General features: G+C 44.5%; 1 protein-coding gene across 1 annotated transcript; it reads right to left on the bottom strand.

Annotated features, from left to right (window-relative positions):
• Positions 1 to 11,055: 11,055 nt before the first annotated feature.
• On the bottom strand, positions 11,056 to 19,707 carry Tmem35b (transmembrane protein 35B). The gene is made up of 3 exons (XM_090333811.1): positions 19,603 to 19,707; positions 18,548 to 18,728; positions 11,056 to 11,292 (listed from the first exon to the last, which is right to left on the bottom strand). Exons 1-3 carry the CDS (start codon positions 19,705 to 19,707, stop codon positions 11,267 to 11,269), a joined length of 312 nt encoding a protein of 103 aa, XP_090189937.1. The 3' UTR covers positions 11,056 to 11,266.
• Between the last annotated feature and the right edge of the window lie 676 nt (positions 19,708 to 20,383).

Genomic DNA, 20,383 nt, shown 5'->3' with positions numbered 1-20,383 from the left:
AAGGTGGAGCCGTGATAAATCCAGCTGGCATCCATTCACATTTACCACAAAGGTTTGGTAACTTAAAAAAAAACTAGGATTTTTTTTTTTTTTTGCAAGCAACAAAAAAAAGGTGGGACTTTAGGCCATGGCTAGCCCCAGCAGCCGTCTGCGGGCTTAGGACCCAGTCGTTCATGGATGGGCCATTCCATGCTGGCAGTGGCCTCCCATCTTCACCCTATGCCATTGTTAGTGGAATTGAGTGGTGCTTTGGTTTGATGCCTGAAATTAAAGTTATCTCTTGTGAAATGGAGATAACCCTTTTTCTGTGTTAACTCAGTTGGAGAGGTCCTGGTTTAAAATCGCTTGGACTGTGAGTTATATTGTTCTTTTATTTATTGCAGTGGACATCTAGGCAGGGATTCCAGAACCTCAGGCCCTGATGATTGCAAAGAGTCCTGTGCCTGCTGAAATTCCATTCCGTGTCACCACCAGGAATCAATGAAGCAAGGACTCAGCCATGCCCCCATGCTGGCAGAGCTGGAAGTCAGCTGCCGCCCAAAGGCCATAGGGACTGCATTGCAGGAAAGACAGAAAGTCCTTGTGTTTACTCTTCAGAAGAAAGAAAAGGGATTGTCCTGGGCGCACTCAGTGCATGCGAACAGCGGGGTCAAACCAGGTTAACAGAGCCCCCTGATATTTTAGAGGTTCATGATGTGACTCTTTCCATTTTAACTAATAATCCATGTCTCTCCATCAACACTCACCTGCCACCAGAGGACTAGATGCAGATTGGCTCTAGGATCAGCCTCCTTCTTCTGCCCCTAGACCAGCACTTCTCCATTATTTGGCAGTCTTTCATTAGTAGAGTTAGTTCCAAGTACTCAACTCCTTCTTCCATTCACTATGAAGTTCTCCCTCAACTCTTCTGTTCCCTTTCCCTACCAGGCTTTGGTTGGGGTACCCCTAGTTCATTAATCATATTTTTTTTTTGTTTTTTGTTTTTGTTGGTCCTGGGACTTGAACTCTGGGCCTGGGCATTGTTCCTGAGGTCTTCAGTTCAAGGCTACTGCCCTACTCCCTTGAACCACCATGCCACTTTCGGTTTTCTGGTGGTTAATTGGAGACAAGAGTCTCATGGACTTTAGTGCCCAGGCTGGCTTTGAACTGCAATCCTCAGCCTCCTGAGTAGCTAGGCAGATTAGTCATATTTGTGTAATAACTTCATTCAAGGCTTCTCTTCAGAAGTTCTTGGAGCCTCTTGTAAATCCTACATGCACGTAGATATAAAGAGAAGATAAGTTTAACTTCTCTCTGTGAGCCCCAGTTCATATCAGCCCATGGCATTGTGTTAGAATTATATCATGAAATCAGCTTTAGAAGCACATTTTTTTTTTTGCCAGTCCTGGGGCTTGAACTCAAGGCCTGGATACCATCATTAGACACTTTTTGCTCAAGACTAGTGTTCTGCCACTTGAACCACAGAGCCACTTCTGGCTTTTTCTGTGTATGTGGTACCATGGAATCGAACTCAGGGCTTTGTACATGCTAGGCAGACACTCTTCCACTAGGCTATGCTCCTGACCCCAAGAAGCACATTTTTTAAAGTACATTCTCTAACCTAGTATTGTCACTAGCTACTCTGGAGGCTGAGAACAGGAGGAACCCCTGGTTTGGATGTCACTGAAACAAAAAGCCCAAGAATAACAGTAAGTCTGGAAGCTAAATTTGTGAATTTAACAGTGAACATAATTAATTTAGAGATGCCTGTTGGGCTGGGAGTTTTGCTTGCCCAGCATGCAGAAGACCTGGGTTTAATTCCTCAGCACCACATACATAGAAAAACTAGAAGTGGTTCTGTGGCTCAAGTGGCCTTGAGGAGAAAAGCCCAAGGACAGTGCTCAGGCTCTCAGTTCAAGCCCCAGGATTGGCAAAAAACAAAAATGCCTATGAACCACACAAGATCATTCCTAGCACTCTGTTAAAATTATGGCATTAGAACTCCTGGGGAAGGTTAAGGCCAGATTGGGTAGATCTGATACAGATACTGTCTTACCTGGTTTTTGTTGTTGTTTGTTTATTTGTTTTTAGCTGGGAAGTAGTGGGGGTTCAACTTAGGACTCATGCTTTTGCTTAGCTTTTTCACTTAAAGCTGGCCTTCTACCACTTCAGCCACAGTTCTACTGCTGGATTTTTGCTGATTAATTGGAGATAAGAGTTTCTCAAATTTGTCTGTCTAAGCTGGCTTTGAAAGAAGGAGGTAGTGAGAGAAGAACGGAGGGAGAGATAAGAGTAGAAATTATTTTGTATTATAACTTCCTCACCAAATTTGTTTATCAGATCTAAGAGTCTCCTAGTAGAATATTTAAGGTCTTCTAAATATAAAGTCATATCATCTGTAAACAAGGATAATTTGGCTTCTTTCTTCCCTATTTGAATCACTTTTATTTCTTTCTCTTGACTTATTCCACTGGATAAAACATCAATTACTGTATATTGAATAAGAGTGAGTAGAGTAAATATTCTTGTCTTGTTCCTGATTTTCTGTTTTTCCCTATGCAGTACAATGTTGGCTATGGGTTTATCATATGCAACCTTTATTATGCTGATATATGATCCTTCTATTTCTAGTTTCTTTAGAGCTTTCATCAAGAAGGGATGTTGAATTTTCTCAAAGGCATTTCTATAGCTATTAGGGATGATTGTGTAATTTTGAAATCTTTCATTCTACTTATATATTTATCTGTTCTATTTGTGGATTTGTACATGTCACACCATATTTGCATTCCTGGAATGAGAGCAACTAGCTTACAACCTATGATCTTTATTAAATATGTTGTTGAAGTCAATTTGCAAGCATTTTATTGATTTTTAAAATATTTTGCTGAATTTGATTTGAAAGTATTTTTATTTAGGCCTTTTATGTCTATGTTAATCAAATATATTGATCTTCTTGTGTATTTATCAGATTCAGGGTAATAGTAGTTTTGTAAAATGAGATTAAAAGCAGTATTCCCCTGTCCATTTTGTGAAATAGTTTCAGGAATATTTGTGTTATTCTCTAAAATTTGATAAAATCCAGTATATTGAATCTTTTCCTAATTTTCTGGCAATATATCACTGAATAATTTTTCTTTTTTTTTTTTCCCAGTCTTAGGCTCGGGCTTGGGCTCGGGCTCAGGGCCTGAGCACTGTCCTTGGGCTTTCTCAAGGCTAGAGTTCTACCGCTTGAGCCACAGCACCCACTTCCAGCTTTTTTCTATGTTTGTGGTACCAAGGAATCGAACCCAGGTCTTCGTGGATGTGAGGCAAGCACTCTACCACTAGGCCCAAACTCCTCGGCCCACTAAATAAGTTTTCTATCTTGTTAGTCCGAACCTCTGTACTTTCTCTTTCCTTTCTTTCTTCTTTCTTCTTCTTCTTTCTTTCTTTCTTTCTTTCTTTCTTCTCTCTCTCTTTCTCTCTCTCTCTCTCATTCTTTCTTTCTTTCTTTCTTTTCTTTCTTTCTTTCTTTCTTCTTTCTTCTTTCTTCTCTTTCTTTCTTTTCTTTCTGTTGTTGGTGGTGGTGATGGGACTTGAATTCCAGGCACTATCCCCGAGTTCCTCAAAGCAAGTACTTTACCACTTAAGTCACACAATGCCACTTCCAGCTTTTTTAAGTAGTTTATTGGAATCTCCACAGAATTTCTTTCCTGGGTTGGCTTTGAACCACGATCCTCAGATCTCAGCCTCCTGAGTTGCTAGGATTACAGGGCCCAGTTCTACACCCCTGCTCTTTTATGTGTATACTGAAAAAGCTTTGTTTATTCTCTCTCAATCTCTCTCTCCCCCCCCCCCCCCCTCTCCTCTCTCTCTCTCTCTCTCCTCTCTCTCTCTCTCTCTCTCTCTCTCTCTCTCTTCTCTCTCTCTGTTTGCCTGGCTGCTGTCCCTTATTTTTTTTTTTATTTTTTTTTTGCTCAAGGCAGATGTACCACTTGAGCCATAGGTCCACTTCCAGCTTTTTGGTGGTTAACTAGTCATAAGAATTGTGTAAATGGGTACCAAGACATGTGAAAGGGTGTCAATGTATGTGAATTAATGCACCTTCTATCTGGCAAATATCATGTAACCCTTTTACTAATTACAATAAAAAAATTAATAAAAAATAAAAAAATAAAAAAAAGAAACAGTGAAAAAAAAAAGAATTGTGTAGACTTTTTTAACTTCAGCCCTCAGATCTCAGCCTCCTGAGTAGCTAGTATTACGGCATAAACTATTTGTACTCAAATAATTTAGTCTTATTATGGTGCCACTTAAGTCTTAGATATTTGGTTAATTTTTCTAATTTGTTTTACTTTATTACTGTCTGAATATAATTCAAGCTGTTATTTTCTTCCACTTGATCTAGTCTATTTAGGAGGCTTTCAACTGAGGGTTTTCTTTTTGTTTTGTTTTGTTTTTCTGGTCATGGGATTTGAACCCAAGGGCCAGGGCACTGTCCCTGAGCTTTTTTGCTTCAAGATAGCACTTTACCACTTTAAGCCGCAGTGCCACTTCCAGGTTTTGAGTGGTTAATTAGAGATGAGAATCTCATGCGAACTTTTTTGCCTAGGCTAGCTTCAAACCATAATCCTCAGTACTTAGCCTCCTGTGTAGCTAAGATTATAGGCATGAGTCACCAGTGCTTTACAAGTTTGTGTGCGTGCTCTTGTGTGTGTGTGTGTGTGTGTGTGTGTGTGTGTGTGTGTGTGTGTGTGTGTTTTAACTAGGTCTTGGGCTTTTATTTCCAAGGCTTACTATTGGTTCGCTGTTTTTTTTTGCAAGAGATAGGTCTGACGGTTCAAATAGGTATATTGTGCCTGGGCCCTGAGTTCAATCCTCAGGATTGGCAAAAACTAAAATAAAAGAACTTGAGGGGTCAGGGAGTTTGGCCTAGTGGTAGAGTGCTTACCTACCATGCATGAAGACCCAGGATTGATTCCTTGGTACCACATACATAGAAAAAGCCAGAAGTTGTGCTGAAGCTCAAGTGGTAAAGTGCTAGGCTTCAGAAAAAAAAAAAAGCCCAAGCCAGGCAAGGTGGCTCACGCCTTTAATCCTAGCTTCTCAGGAGGTTGAGGTCTAAGGATCATGGTTTAAAGCCAGCCACGGCACTAAAGTTGGTGAGACTCATCTCCATTTAACCACTAGAAAAACCCCAGAAATGGCACTGTGGCTCCAGGGGTAGGGGCAGTAACCTTGAGCTGAAGAGCTCAGGGACAACACCCAAGCCCAGAATTCAAGCCCCACAACCGACAAAAAAAAAAAAAAAGAAAAAGAAAAGAAGATAGGAAGAAGGAAGGAAGGAAGGAAGGAAGGAAGGAAGGAAGGAAGGAAGGAAGGAAGGAAGGGAAGGAAGGAAGGAAGGAAGGGAAGGAGAAAGAAAAAAAGGGAAAGAAATGTAGCTGCAAGGTATCCTAGCCCATCATTGTAGGAATCCTAGGCAGACTAAGATTTGCCAATGCTGTCTTAAGCCTCATTTTTTCACAGGCTTGTTTTGGTGATTGTAGCAAGAGTCAATGCTAGAGTGTGTAAGGTGTTCTGTATAATGGAGATTCCTCCCCAGAGATTCACCAGTGGGCCAGATGTGTGCTTTCACACACATCAGAACCCTCAGCACCAAAGGTACATGGGTAGTTCAAGGTGCAGGGTGATTACATCTTTGTATACAGTTTCTGGAAGAGCTGTTAGAGTTTATCCAACCTAGGAACAGGAAGTGTTCTCCTCCTATGATTTGCCAGGTGACCATCAGCCAGCCTGGGTCAGACCCTCCTGACAGCTCCATGAAAACCTGAGTCACCTAGGGTTGGCGGCTCACACTTCAAATCCTAGCCTTTCAGGAAGCTGAGATCTGAGGATCAAAGCTGGAAGCCAGCAGAGAAATAAATCCAAGAGATTTTTTATCCCCCATTAAAAAGAAGCAGAATAAATGAAAGGATCTCTAGGATATAGAAACATAAGCCATATAATGAATGATTGTTGTCCTTAAGGTACTATGTTATCTCTCATCTCTTTTGCTGTCCCTTGGTTATCTCATATTGTTACAGTATCTCACTTTGTTACCTGATATATCGGACATATTTGTATTTGGTTATTTGAAATTGGATAGGGAAGGGGGGAAAACAAGATGAGGGGTGGGAGTGGGGGGAGGGATATGGGGACCAAGACATGTGAAAGGGTATCAATGTATGTGAATTAATGCACCTTCTATCTGGCAAATATCATGTAACCCTTCTATTAATTACAATAAAAAATATATTTAAAAAAAGCAAAAGAAAAGAGCTGAAGTAGAGGTGTAGCTCAAGTGGTAAAACTGCCATCCTGAGTAGAACAAAAGTAAAATGAGAGCACAAGGACATGAGCTCAAGTTCCAATACTGGAACAATAATAACAAACAAACAGAGAAGGGTAGAGAAAGGAAATTTATTACAAACAAACCCTAAACACCTAGAGTACGCAGAGTGGACTGTAGGGACCATTGGTCTCTTCTTCTGAGTCCATGAATCGTCGTGTACACAAATCACTAATAGGGCTATTGCTACAGCTGTGAGATTTTTAGCTTCTAGGTCAAGCATCACAGACACAGACTAATAAGAAACTAAAAGAACACAACACAATTAGAGTAAATCTGAGTGCACTCTCAGATATTTAGCCCAAGCTGTTTTTCAATAGCAAATCATCATTTTTAGTCATAGATCTATGATTACAAAGAAACTAGTCAGTTGGAATTCTCCCTTGGGGGCACCTTGAGAGTCACTCTCTTCCATTCTTATGCAGATTGAAAGAGATCTGAAACACCTCTGTTTTTCTGTGTTCCTTTTCTCTCTCCTTCTCTGGTTAATACCATGAAATAGCAGAATCTAAACTTTCCTGTGAAGACAATTTAGTGTAAAGACACAAAGCAACCTTTTGTCCCCATGGTTGAAAGACTGCTAGCAACACAAATCAGAGCACAGGAATAAAGAGATTTCAGGAAACACACACCTCACTGGGGAGTTAAATCTCTTCTGCGAGATCACCAAGTCCAGGAACCAAGCTATCAATAGATTCAGAAGGACACAGGTCAGATGCCAGTGCTTAGAAGCAAAATGGTAGCCTGTACCGCCTCAGGGGAAGTCTACAAGCGATGGAACAAGAGATTTGCCCTTGATGCTATGTCTTCTTGTATCTCTGTAAGCTTCAAGGAGAAAAGAAAAGATTTTAAGTCACCTGTGAAAAGGAGATTCATATGATCTATCCCCAAAGCTTGTTTGTCCCCAATCCCAAGGAGCAATTATTGACACTCTGGTGTCCTCAAGGCCAAAGATCTGTTATAGAAACCAAGTGTTTAGACCCTCAGTCCAAAGTCCAGGAATCCCATGTTAGATTCAGCCAGTTACCCCCATGTGCCAAATAAAGAGGCACAGAGAAGGGTAGAGAAAGGAGATTTATTACATAGTAGCCATGGGAAGATAGCATTTCAGTGCATCTTTAGCTATCTTCTGAGGCATAGACATTGGCTTCAGGGAAAAGCCAATTAAACAGGGAGAGTTGGGGAGAGGTAGGGTGGGGGAGCTGAAAAAGGAATGCACAGTTCAAACAGAGCCAAGTGATAGGTCTACGGCCTGGTTGACCGTTAGCTCCGTCTTTATCCTGGGAGGAGTTCCAGAGAAGTTATTACTTTATTACTGGAACAGAAGATGAACCCGGTGGTCTCCTGAGTTTGGGGCTGTTTTCTTTAAGATAATAAAAAGAAGGCATTGCTTGTTTGAGGGGCAATTTGCCTTCTACACAAGGTGCTTATATGAATCACTTCTTTCTTCCTGCAAATAAGGTGATTGTAAAGGGAAGACAACAGAGAATAGTTTGGATCAAAGGGCACAGATACAAAATTGGGAGAAAGTTAATTCGCAGGGCCCAGCAAAAACACCTTTCAAGTTGCCTCTTGTGAATTTACATTCAGTACTAAATATAAACATGGCTTGTAATTTTTTTTTTGGTGGGTCATGGGGCTTGAACTCAGCCTGGGGGCTGTCCCTGAGCTCTTCAGCTCAAGGCTACCATCCAACCCTTGAACCAAGCTCTGCTTCCTGTTTTCTAGAAGTTAATTGAAGATAAGAGTCTCAGGTCCTTTTGTGACCAGGCTGGCTTTGAACCTTGATCCTCAGATCTCAGCCTCCTGAATAGCTAGGATTACAGGCATGAGCCACCGCGCCCAATCTTATAATAGCTTCTTAAAAAGAAATCATATTATGGACAAGAGTGATTTATGTGATGAAATAAAAACATTTTCTCTTTCTATAAAAATAACTCATTACCCATAACCCCCCAAATGGTATTTAAACATAATATATACAATGAAACTCAGTCATCTTAGGGCTGGAAATGTGACTTGGTGATAGAATACTTGCCTAGCATGCATGAAACTCTGGGTTCAATTCCTCAGTACCACATAAACAGAAAAAAGCCAGAGGAGATGCTGTGGTTCAAGTGGTAGAGCAAAAGAAGCTCAAGAACAATGCCCAAACCCTGAGTTCAAGTCCCAGAACTGGCCAAAGAAAATTTCCAAAAAGAATAAATTCAGTCATCTTTAATGATTTGCTGTCTTTCAATCTTTAAAACCACACACTTTGCCCTGGAGTTTGGCCTAGTGGTAGAGTGCTTGCCTAGCATGCACAAAGACCCGGGTTTGATTCCTTGGTACCACATACTTAGAAAAAGCTAGAAGTGGTGCTAAGGCTCAAGTGGTAGAGCTTGAGAAAAATCCAAGGACAGTTCTCTGGCCCTGCGCTTAAGCCCAGGACTGGCGAAAAAAAAAAAAAAAACCACCACACACTTTGCATTTACTTTTCTATTTTTGCCATTACAAAGGCATACTTGTCAAGACAGGAAGATAAATGGCATTTATTATTTAACTATGTGTTAGCTTAACTTATAATTTATTAACTATGTAGACATGAGGATCTCAACCTCCATTTGGACTTTGGCCAAAGACCCCACTAGGGACCAGTGTGAGCCCTGTACCCCAGCACACATGTATTTTAGAACTAGGCTAATACTCCCTGACACCCAACCGTGAGGAATCCTGGTTTAATGACAACAGTTCCTACTAGGCTAGTTGGTGACATGTGCCCATGTGCTGCACCAATGGTAAGAATGAGAAGAATTGTGGGATTGATTGTTCTGGAAAGGAGGTCATAGTCCCTGCTGCAGAATATAGACCAAGGAGATGGCTTCAGGATCAGGAAAGGATAGCTGCAACCACAGGTTCTGCAGGACCCAAAGGGAGAGACTTTATCCCCTCCTGGGGCCAGCGGAGAATAAGATAAATGTCAAAGCAAAGGGATAGTACCTTAAGGACTAAACAGGGGGAGAGAAAATCAAACTGGAGTCTAAGGAGCTTTCCTGCACAGGACTGGGGAGCAGGTGGGAACTGGATTGTAAGTGGAGATCAAAGATAGAAACAAGCTGGGTCACTGGACGATGCAGGGCTGACAGACTGGCACAGGTGGACCAGTGATTAAAAAAAAAAAATTAAGAAGTTACTGTTTCTGTGCTTGAAGTGGCCTCCCTGAACCATGTCTGCATCCCACAGCACAAAATGTGGCCTGTGGATCAGGGATTGATTGGACATTCCTGGCTATGCAAAAGGGCTGGGGCATCTGGGACATACTAAGGATAACTATTAGATTCTATTGTCAAATGAATTTTCTCTGAATCCTGGAGAGAAAGAAGGCCCAGCATCAAATAAAAGACTAGCTTGGACTCCATTCTCTTCCTCCCCAGATTGTGGAAGGATTTGGGGTTTGGAAATTCAAATTCTGAGAGTTCTAAAGAATTGAAGACTTACAACGGTCTGCTCTCTCTCTCTCTCTCTCTCTCTCTCTCTCTCTCTCTCTCTCTCTCTCTCTCTTTCTCTCTCTCTCTCCCTCCCTCCCTCCCCCCCTCTCTCTCATCCCTCTGGCTCTTGCCTCTGGGTATTTACCCCAGATTCCTCCTGTCCTAAGCTGATCACAAAGGGAGGAAGAGATCCCTATACACTGTAACTCTAGAAAGAAGCTTTCTTGCTATGACATCTGACCTCCCACAGGCAATGGACTCTCAGGTTCTTTTTCCCCAGGTCAGACACAGAATGTATTTCCCAAAGGAAACTGACAGCTTTGCTAGAGGAAAAGTTACATCAAAAGCATGATAATATAGAATTGCAAAGATGGATGGCGCCAACAGGAATCATTTTTTTTAAATTTGGATAGAATCAAATTTAGCCTCGGGAGCTATAGCTGGCCCTGGTGTAGATACTAGGTCATTTCTCAAAGACCCAGCCTTGCATGGCCTCCAGGGCTGAGCAATTTATTCAACCATAGCACATGTTTTCATGATGTTAAAGGCCTGTGCTATCTCCTGGCCTTGGGCTGAGCTTCTGGTGAGTTATATATGAGATGAACCAGCTTGATTCTCAAGCAAGAGTAAGACAACTAACAGTTATTGTAAGTCTACTAGTATGCTTTGGGGCTCTTATTTAAAACTCCCAACAACCAAGAAATTGGCTGGTATGAGAGAACAGGTGATTTGTCTCGCTATTCCTGCTTGTACCAGATTCCAAATAGTTATCAAGGAGACTGATAAATCTTCTAGAAAAAAAAATGAAAAGAAATTTAGTGTGCTCACCGTTAGGGTACAGCTATCTTCAGTTATATGTAGAGGATCTGGTCATTGCTAGGGTTTGGATGTTAAATACCTCACAAAGGCCCAGATGTTAAAGATTTGATCCACAGGGAGGAGATGATGGTTTGCATCTGGAATAGCTCCCAAAGGTTGGTTTTACGTTAAATGCTACTGGGAGGTGGAGCCTATAGAAAGATTTAAGTCACTGGGGTAAGGCCTCAAAGGCCTTATGGGACTCTCTCTCCCTCCTTCCCTCTTTCTCTCCTCCCCTCTCCCGCTCACTTTCCCTTTCCCTCTTCCTTCCCCCTTCTCTCTTGAACTGGACACAAGTAAAGAACATTACTCAGTTATGTGCTCCCCGCCCTTGTGTTTGCCTTACCAAAGACCCCAAAGCAATGAATCTACCCAGTCAAGGACCGAGTCAAAATAAACGTTTCTAAGTGGATTCAGGTAACAAAAAGTGGTGATAACTTCCCTTGAGAGGGGAGGCCTAATGGAAGGGTAATTGGATATGATAGAGCCTTGCTCTTCCTTTCTTCTGTTTCTTGGCCATAGGTGAGCAGTTTTGCTCTGCCATGAAGTCTTCCCGGTTGCATGACTACAGGCTCCAAAGCAAAGGGCTCAATCAGTCATGGGCTGAAATCTCCAAATCTGCAAGGCAAAACAATTGTTTCGATTTTGGAGAGATACAGTTGGAGGTACAGCTGAGCTCCTTCTGCTCCTGTTCATTGATATTTACACTCCAAGGGAACAAATCAGTTTGGAAGCCACACCTGAGCTACAGGTTTTTTAAGATACCAGAAAAACACCTGTGGAGCAAAGAGGTGGCAATCCAGTGAATCTGAACAGGGAGCAATCTGACCAGAGGCAAGTCAAACCTGTGGATGTGGGTATTGACCTAACCCAGAGGCACAAAGGAAAAGAATGTCAACTTGAAGGAACCATTATGCCGCCAACCAAAACTGTGAGAATCACTACCAGAAAACCACCTTGTAGGGAAGGTTCTAAGACATGGGATTGGCCAGGAGTGTGGCCTAGTGGTAGAGGGCTTGCCTAGCATGCATGAAGTCCTGGACTTGATTCCTCAGTACCACATACACAGAAAAAGCCAGAAGTGGTGCTGTGGCTTAAGCAGTAGAGCACTAGCCTTGAGAAAGCTCAGTGACAGTGCCCAGACCCCGAGTTCAAGCCCCCGGACTGGTTAAAAAAAAAAATATATAGGATTAATCCCAGATGAGAATCCACAAGCACTCATTGATTTACAAGGTCTTTTTGAGACTGCAAGACAGACTCCTTCCATCGAAATGGAGCCAGCAATAGATGCTATTGTCACCATCACCGATGCCTGAATCAACTACTTCAATACACTGACCTACAAGTTGTTAAATAATAAATACATTAAATACTTTATTTTCATAAGTAGATTATCTCCAGTGTTTGGGGCTCTGTTTTGCTTTGCTCTTGTTTTTACAGTGCTGGAGGTCAAACCCAGAGGCTTGCACATGCTAGGAAAGTGATCTACCACTAGACTGCATCCTAGCCCCCAGGTATTTGTTACAATAAAGAAATCTGATTAACCCAGTCACCAATATTAGTCCAGATTCAGGTGACAGTGGCTTACACCTGTAATCCTAGCTACTCAGGAATCTGAGATCTGAGGATCATACTCAAAGCCAGCCCAAGCAGCAAAAGTCCATGAGACTCTGCATCTCCAGTTAACCACCATAAAGCCGGAAGTGGAGCTGTGTCTCAAATGGTAGGGCACTAGCTCTGAGCAGAAAAAAAAAAAAAAAAAAAAACTAAAGCACAGCATCGAGGCTCTGAGTTCAAGCCCCAGTACTGGCACACACACGCACACACACACACAAAAGATGCAGATAATATTGCCCAGTGCTGGTGAGGGTGTGGTAAATAGGAAGTGACTTGTTATTGGGAAGGGGTATAATTGGTTCAGTCTTTTGGGGAGGCAATTTGGTGATGTCATTTAATTATACATATAGTCTTTGATACAGCAATTTCATTGCCAGGAAATTATTCTACAGATTTACAAAGGTTTGTGGACAGGAATATGGATTGCAGTGCTGTTTATAACAATAAAATAATGGCAACATATGCCCAGCTATTGCTGGAAGCTGAGTGAATAAAATACTGTGTCTAATAAAAGAATGAGGAAGGTCTATGTGTTCTGATAGGGAAATATGTGTAAGATAAATAAGGAACAGCAAATTGCCAAAGAGGAGTTTTTATGAAAATTGAGTATCCATATATTTGGACTAGAATAGAAAATATCTGGAAGGGGATGGGGCTGGGAATGTGGCTTAGTGGTAGAGTGCTTGCCTAGTTCACATTAAGTCCTGGGTTTGATTCCTCAGTAGCACATGAACAGAAAAAGCCCAAAGTGGTTCTATGGCTCAAGTGGTAGCATGCTAGCCTTGAGCAAAAGAAGCACAGGAACAGTACCCAGGCCCTGAGTTCAAGCCCCAGGACTGCCAAGAAAGAAAGAAAGAAAAGAAAGAAAGAAAGAAAGAAAGAAAGAAAGAAAGAAAGAAAGAAAGAAAGAGAAAGAAAGAATGAATCTGGAAAAATACATATACACACACCAAAAAAAAAAGTATAAGCAATGATTCCCTTTGGATAACTTTTATTTTCAATTTGTCTTTGCTGCTGTGAATTTACTTTCATGAACACATGTACACATGTTACTTTAAAAACATAAAACAGTTGAAGAATGACTAAAAAGATCCATGAAAAGCAATTTATCAAAATGAAAAGAAAGAATTTACCAAATTTATCATTGGGAGACAAACTCAGCGAAAGGGCCTGAAGGTTAGTGAGACAGGCTGACTGATGGATGAACACTGCCTGACCAGCCGACTTGGCAGTCTGGACATACTGCTGCTGCCACTTGCCTAGCTTCAATTCCTTTAGCAGTTTTGCTTAGGACGCACCCCTCCTAATGAAAATGCTGAGAAGCAAGAGGAAACGGCTCCCACAGAGAAAGGAAAGCCCCAGCAGGCAGGGCCATTGGCAAAGATCTACCCCCACGAAAGCCTCAGATCAGTTGAAGCTGAAGGCAGCAAGTCTAACCAATCTTGTCCTAGTGAATGACAGGATCCTGATCCAGCTTGGTTACCACCAAGCCTTGGCACAGGAATCTTCTTGGCACAGTGCAAAGTGATGGCAGAGTTGCAGCATCCAGTAACAGCAGAAGGAAGCAATCAACAAGGCCAAAGGGGAATGCATGCAGACAAGCTTGGAGAATCCAAGCAACACTTGAAGTTATTACAGGGCTGGGAGTTTGGTCTAGTGGTAGAGTGCTAGCTGAACATGCATGAAAACCTGGGCTCGATTCCTTGGTACCACGTACACAGAAAAAGCAAGTGGTGGTGGTGTGGCTCAAGTGGTAGAGCTCTAGGCTTGAGAAAGCCCAAAGATAGCACTCAGGCCTTGAGTTCATGCCCCAGGACCAGCAAAAAAAAAAGAAAGAAAGAAAGAAAGAAAGAAAGAAAGAAAGAAAGAAAGAAAGAAAGAAAGAAAGAAAGAAAGAAAAGTTATTAGAGACTGAGATGTCTGAGTACATTAGAGTTTGGGGGTTGTTTTGTGCTGGGTACTAGGGCTTGAACTCAGAGCCTGGCCACTGTGCCTTAGCTTTTTTTCTCAAGGCTGGAGTTCTATCATATGAACCACAGCTCCACTTCTGGCTTTTTGGTAGTTAATTAGAAAATAAGAGTCTCAAGGACTTTCCTGTCTGGACTGGATTCGAGCCTCAGTTCTGAGATCTCAACCTCCTGAATAGCCAAAATTGTAGGCATGTGCTACTGACACCTGGCTACTGGCAAGTTTTAAACAATGATGAAAGTTTTAAACTAAAGATGTTCAGGTTTCAGTCATTCATCTGAATCTGTGAACTCTTTCTGCATGCAAGGCATAGTACCACGCTTAGGGAGATACTGCAGAGATCAAGGTAAGCACACAGTTTATTAAGCTGAATTACATGAAAATAGAATTGCCAATATTCAATCATTGGAGGCCTTACAAAAATGGCAATTTCTTATGGATTAGTGTAAATATATTCGGACAAGAGAGAAAGGAAAAAACATTATTCAGTTAATGTTTGGTTGAAACTGAGAAAAGAACAATAAAGAAGCAATCAGATGGGATCTAGTTATGGAGGGTGGGGAACGTTGAGATGTTTTGGTAGTCAAGAAAACCTTCTCAAGCCAGGTGCTTATGGCTCACACCTGTAATCCCAGCTACTCAGGAGGCTCAGATCTGAGGACTGAGGTTTAAAGGCAACATAGGAAGGAAAGTCCTGAAGGTTCTCACCTCCAATAAACCATCAAAAAGCCAGCAATGGAGCTGTGGCTTGAGTGGAAGAGTGCTAGCCTTGAGCAAGAAAAGCCAAGGATCAGTACCCAAGTCCTAAGTTCAAACCCCCTGTACCACCACCAACACACACACACACACACACACACACACACACACACAAACCAACTTACTGAAGGTCAGAGAAAGATTATTTTGGGCCAAAGATCCAAAGGATAAGAAGCTGGCATACTGCAAGGATGGAGAAGGCACCTGCAATTATAGCGGCAGGGCTGGTGGAGAATAAGACCCCATGGGAAACCAAAGCCTTGTATTGTAGGTCATATAGGTCTTTGAGGATTTCCTTTTTCTTTGCAAGAGGTTTAAAAGACAACTGCATATTTCTTAAATCCAAAAGCTGGTACAAGTCTCTGGAATATAAAGGTCACAAAGAGTGTTCTATCTCTGCCCAACACGCCTTTGTTGCATAGCTAGTATGGGGTCACTGGAAAAGTTGGACTTCATCCAAACAGCTTTTTTTACTCCTAAACCACCTAGAAGATGGCAGAAGGAAGAAACATTCAAGGAGGGCAAGGGATTGGGGAGGTGGGGAGTAGCTCAGCATGCAGTAGTCCTGGTAGAGGCCTGTTTGAAGAAGGGAGAACCATGGGTGAGCGGGGCCAGCTATGCCAGCTCAGCAGTACAGGCTGAGGGTGTGTCACATGGTGCATGGAGGTGGCATCCCGGCCCACCATGCCCTTCTGCCCAGTCACACAGTGCACTGTCAGCACTTGGTTGGGCACCAGGCAGAGGGAAAAGACAAGTAGCACTCTAAGACTGAACCTGAGCATAGCACATGAGGCATGGCCAGCCTGATGAGCTCCAGGAAGAGCCACCTCTGGGCCCCCTAGGGACAGTCAGGGCCAGGTTGAGCAGAGATGTAAGGCCTGGCCCAGGAGTCTGCTACCACAGACAAACACAGGTGGGCAGAGGGCCCCACTCCCAGCACTAAGATATAGACTTTGGGTACCATGGGGAAGAGAGGCAGGTCATCACAAGGGGCTGCAGTTGCCAAGACCCAGGTCACCCTTGGAGGGAAGAAGCCACAGAGACCTCCATCTTACTTGATCCCAACTCTGTCCCCTCTTCTTCTGTCCTTGCTGGGAGGGAACATTGGAGGCAAAAAGGACGACCAGGACGGTGGGGGTAAAGACCAAACTCAGACAGATACAGCTGGAGACAGAGGAGGGCCTGAGCTCCAGAGTTTTTGCTGTTAAGCTGTGAGAAAGAAGAGGCAGGAGCGCTTCCACATTTGCAGCCTTGGCATCTTTGTGAGCAATGAGAAGGAATCATGTGGTTCAGAACACAGGCAGAAGCAGAAATGTAAATACTGCAATAGTTGGCCTAGAAAATTCTGAACATGTACATAAAGCCTTAGAAATATGCATGCTTCCTGAACCAGCACCCTCATTTTCAGAGAATGGAAAGTGAGTACATCAAGTTGAGTTATGATTAGATTTACAATTGCATCCAAAAAAGCTAGGAATGGACTAGGAATATAGCTTAGTGATAGAGTGCTACCTAGCATGCATCACACCCTGGGTTTGATTCCTCAGGACCACATAAAGAGAAAATTCCAGAAGTAGCACTGTGGTTCAAGTGGTAGAGTGCTAGCCTTGAGCAAAAGAAGCCCAGGGACAGTGCCCAGGCCCTGAGTTCAAGCCCCAGAGCTCGCAAACAAACAAACAAAAAACAGTGGCACTGTGGCTCAAGGGGTAGGGAGGTAGCCTTGAACTGAAACTGAAGAGCTCAGGAACAGTGTTCAGGCCCAGAGTTCAAGCCCAGTGACCCACAAAAAAAAAAAAAAAAGCAAATCAGGGCCAGGTAGATCAAGACTGAATGACCCTGCATGTAGGAATGTAGTAGACTGCGTGTTTCACCACGGTTCAGCATTGGTAGCTACATGGCTTGAAGAGTCTTCCAAGGTGCCCTGAATGCATGGGAGTCTTCTTCCTTGAGTAGCTGACCATCTTCTTTGTTTGGGTTAAGGACTGGCAGATGTCCAGCAGCAGCAGAAGCCCCAGACAGACAATGGCTGGGATGCAGGTGTTCAGTGATTCTTTCAGAGATGCCAAAGTGAAGATAGCCCCTGGAATGCAACATGAGGTCCCTGAGGGGCACCCAGGAGATTCCATCCTGGACTGAGCCACCCCAGGCTCACCCCTTCCACTAACCACCCTCCCCCCAAATAAGCTGCTCTCCTTTCTGGACTCCTAAAGAAAATAGGACCAATTGTATTAAAAGCATTTTACAAGTGAGAAGAAAGAAACTGAAATAATCCAGTCAAATAGTAGGGGTTCAGGTGGGTGGATGAAGATTTGGGAACAAATTCTCTCCAACGCTTCTCCTTATATCATATTGGCACAAGCAGGCACAAGACTGGTAGTGGAAGTGTGGTAAATATCTGAAAAATAAAGAAAGTTCTAAAAGTGGAAAAAAATACCAGAAAAGAGAAGTGATGCTGTGGCTCAAGTGGCTGAGTGCTAGCCTTGAGCTGAAGAACTCAGGAAGGGCCCAGGCCCAGAGTTCAAGTCCCACGACCACTTAAAAAAAATACTACCAGGAGTGGTAGCTCATACCTGTAATCCTAGCTACTCAGGAGGCTGAGATCTGAGGATCATGGTTCAAAGCCAGCCTGGGAACTAAAGACCTTGAGACTCTTATCTTCAATTACTCACTAGAAAACGGGAAGTGGGGCTGTGGTTCCAGGGGTAGGGCAGTAGCCTTCAGCTGAGCTCAGAGACAGAGCCTAGGCCCAGAGTTCAAGCCCCATGACCCACTAGAGAAAAAAAAAACAAAAACAAAAAAAAACAGAAAAGAGGCAAGGCTATAGTTGTGCAAATGATCCAAGGTAAACGCTGATGGCACATATCTATATCCTACTCCAGAGGCTGAGATCTGAGGATCATGGTTCAAAGCGAGCCCAGGTAATAAAGTTCCTGAGACTCTTCTCTCCAATTAACCACTAGAAATGTGGGAAGTGGAGCTTTGACTCAGACTAGCCTTGAGTGAAAAACTAAGGGACAGTGTCCAGGCACTGAGTTCAAGCCCCAATACTGGCATGCACACGCACATGCAAACACACACGCGCACACACACACACACACACACGCACACAAAGATGACCCATGTCTGGCTTTTTAAGCAGTAGCTGTCCTTGTGCATCTGCACAGTTCTGTGGGCAAAGCTTTTAGAAGAAGCCCTTCTAGAGAAGCTCTGTTTTCTCTACTCACCACTCCTAACTGCCAGGTGTGCAAGTCAAGTGGCAGCTGCTGCTCCCAGAAGTGAGCTTGTGGCAGAACGAGTAGGGGCTTTGAGGTTACAAAACATCCTCACAATAGAATAGCATACAGTCAAAGAAGTGATATGGGAGAAAGTAAGTTTAACCTGAGTCAGTGCTGGATATTAAATTCCCCAGTCCTGAAGCTCATAGAAGTTGCAGCAAAGCAGGAAGTGTTCCAGGACAGAGAAGAGAGAGCCAGATCTTTCCATCATCTTCCCCCAGAAGATCCGAATTTCCAAGGCTAGTTGGCTCTCTTACCCATCATGAGCAGTGTCAAGATGAAGTTACTGATCTCTTGCAGCATCTGTGGGCCCAGGATCAGCAGCAACCCAGCCAGAAGTTCCAGCCAGCCGACAGTTGTTTGATAGTTCACGGGATCTGGCTGGTAGCCGAACAGCTTCAACGGAAACACCTCAGTGAACTGTACAAACAGGGCTTTCTACAGGAATGGTGGAGAATGCCAATCAGCAACACGGACCAAAGACGTGTTGCCCTGAGTCACCTGGGGCTGATATCTGACTCCTCCAACGAAGTATACCGCTAGATTAGGTCCAGGCCTGACATAAAATGGTTCCATTCTTGGGCTGAGCTTTGGAGTCAGGAAACCGTGCAGAGGGGGGGCTGGGGTGGGGCAAGCATGGCCTGATTTTCTCACAAGACCTCTCCAAGTCCCAGGATGAAAGAGCCAGGCATGAGCTGTCCCATCTACGGCCAAGGCTTTGAGAACTCCAGGTTTTTTCCTTTGTGCAACCATTGCTTTCTTTTTCAGGCTACTCTGTCTGGAGGGAATATCTGGCACAGAAGAGAGGGGCAGAGAGGGGGGCAGAGAGGAGGCTGGTTGTCACCAACTAGCCTCTTTCAGGCTCCTGAGTTAGGAGGATGTAGTTTAGGTTCTGCTTCCGGACTAGATGTGAAACTTTTGGCAAATTATGCGCCACCCTCAGGGTTTTACCTACCCTTCTTCCCCCCTACGTGTTACCAAACAGGCCCTTGCCAGGCTTACAAGAACGGGAAAGGGGATCATTTTCAATTACTTTCCCTCCAAAGATTCCCAAGGACTTTTCCTTGGGCTCTTAACTTGCCCCGGGACCCCATGCTTGGCCAGGGTCACGTTCGATGTCCTCCGCCTGGGGAAGTGGGAAAGCAGCAGAGACCTCCAGGATCTCTCCTCGGAAGGTCCCGGGCCGGCGGACACGGTTCTCAGCTCCGGCGGCGCGGTCGGACCCCGCGACAGGCGGCCCGAGGGGACTGGACGGGGTAGCCAGTCCGAGTGCACGCCGCCGGGTCCCCTCCCGCCCGCCCGCGCCGCTCACCATTCGCTCGGACACCGGAGAAGAGAGCTGCGAGAGTTTGGCCGCCCCGGTGAGCGCGAAGAAGCCGCCGAGAAGGAAGCGCAAAGCCGCAAGCGCGCGCGCCATGACGCCCGGGGCCGCCCCGGGCTGCCCGCGAAGAGCCCGGCCCGCCCCGGCCCGCCCCGCCTCGCCCCGCCCCGCCCCGCGGACCGCTTGGCTGGCTTTTCTTTTTTGGCTTGAGCTGTGAGGCCCCGCCACCCGCTCTCGCCCCTCTCCTCTCCAGCCTGGAGCACCACGGTCTGCGCCAGCGCCCCAGCGCACAGGACAGCGACTGGAACGAGTGGCGGGGAGGGAGGGAGGGGGAATGGATGGGGCCGCGGCCTACGGGATGGGACAGCCAGGTCCTTGAATTGGAGACAGAGCCTCGACCTCCCCGCCAGTGCAGAGTAACAGCAAACATGGCTACAGAACAGCCAGACTCTCCCTACCGGCCCGCAATCCCTACCCCGGGGCTCCGGGCTGGCCCGTGCCACCCTTGCTGCCTGCCACCCGGGCTCAGGGTCTGCAACCCTGGAGGCGCTGGTGAGGGCCACAGCAAGAGTTCAGAAAGTGCCGGCGCTGGTGGCTCACGCCTGTAATTTTAGCCACTCGGTAGGCCGAGATCTGAAGGTCAAGGTTCCAAGCCAGCCTGGACAGAGACCCCTGTGAGACTCTTACTTCCAATTAACAACTCAAAAACCGAAAGTGGTGCTGTGGCTCAAAGTGACAGAGCGTTAGCCTTCAGCCAGAGTTCAGGTCCCAC

This window comes from Megascapheus bottae, chromosome 6 (genome assembly GCF_031878675.1).
Source record: "Megascapheus bottae isolate mThoBot1 chromosome 6, mThoBot2.hap1, whole genome shotgun sequence".
NCBI lineage: Eukaryota > Metazoa > Chordata > Mammalia > Rodentia > Geomyidae > Megascapheus > Megascapheus bottae.
The sequence above is the reverse complement of the archived record's forward strand: the minus strand, read 5'-3'. Positions and strand labels throughout refer to the sequence as shown.

What these genes read in the sequence shown, in the direction of transcription:
- Tmem35b (XM_090333811.1), bottom strand. Translation starts at nt 19,707, where the DNA reads ATGGCGCGCGCGCTTGCGGCTTTGCGCTTCCTTCTCGGCGGCTTCTTC. An exon ending in CTCCGGTGTCCGAGCGAATG is followed by an intron (nt 18,729 to 19,602) that starts GTGAGCGGCGCG and finishes CCATTCCTGTAG; the next exon opens with AAAGCCCTGTTTGTACAGTT. An exon ending in CTTGACACTGCTCATGATGG is followed by an intron (nt 11,293 to 18,547) that starts GTAAGAGAGCCA and finishes TTTGCCTTGCAG; the next exon opens with ATTTGGAGATTTCAGCCCAT.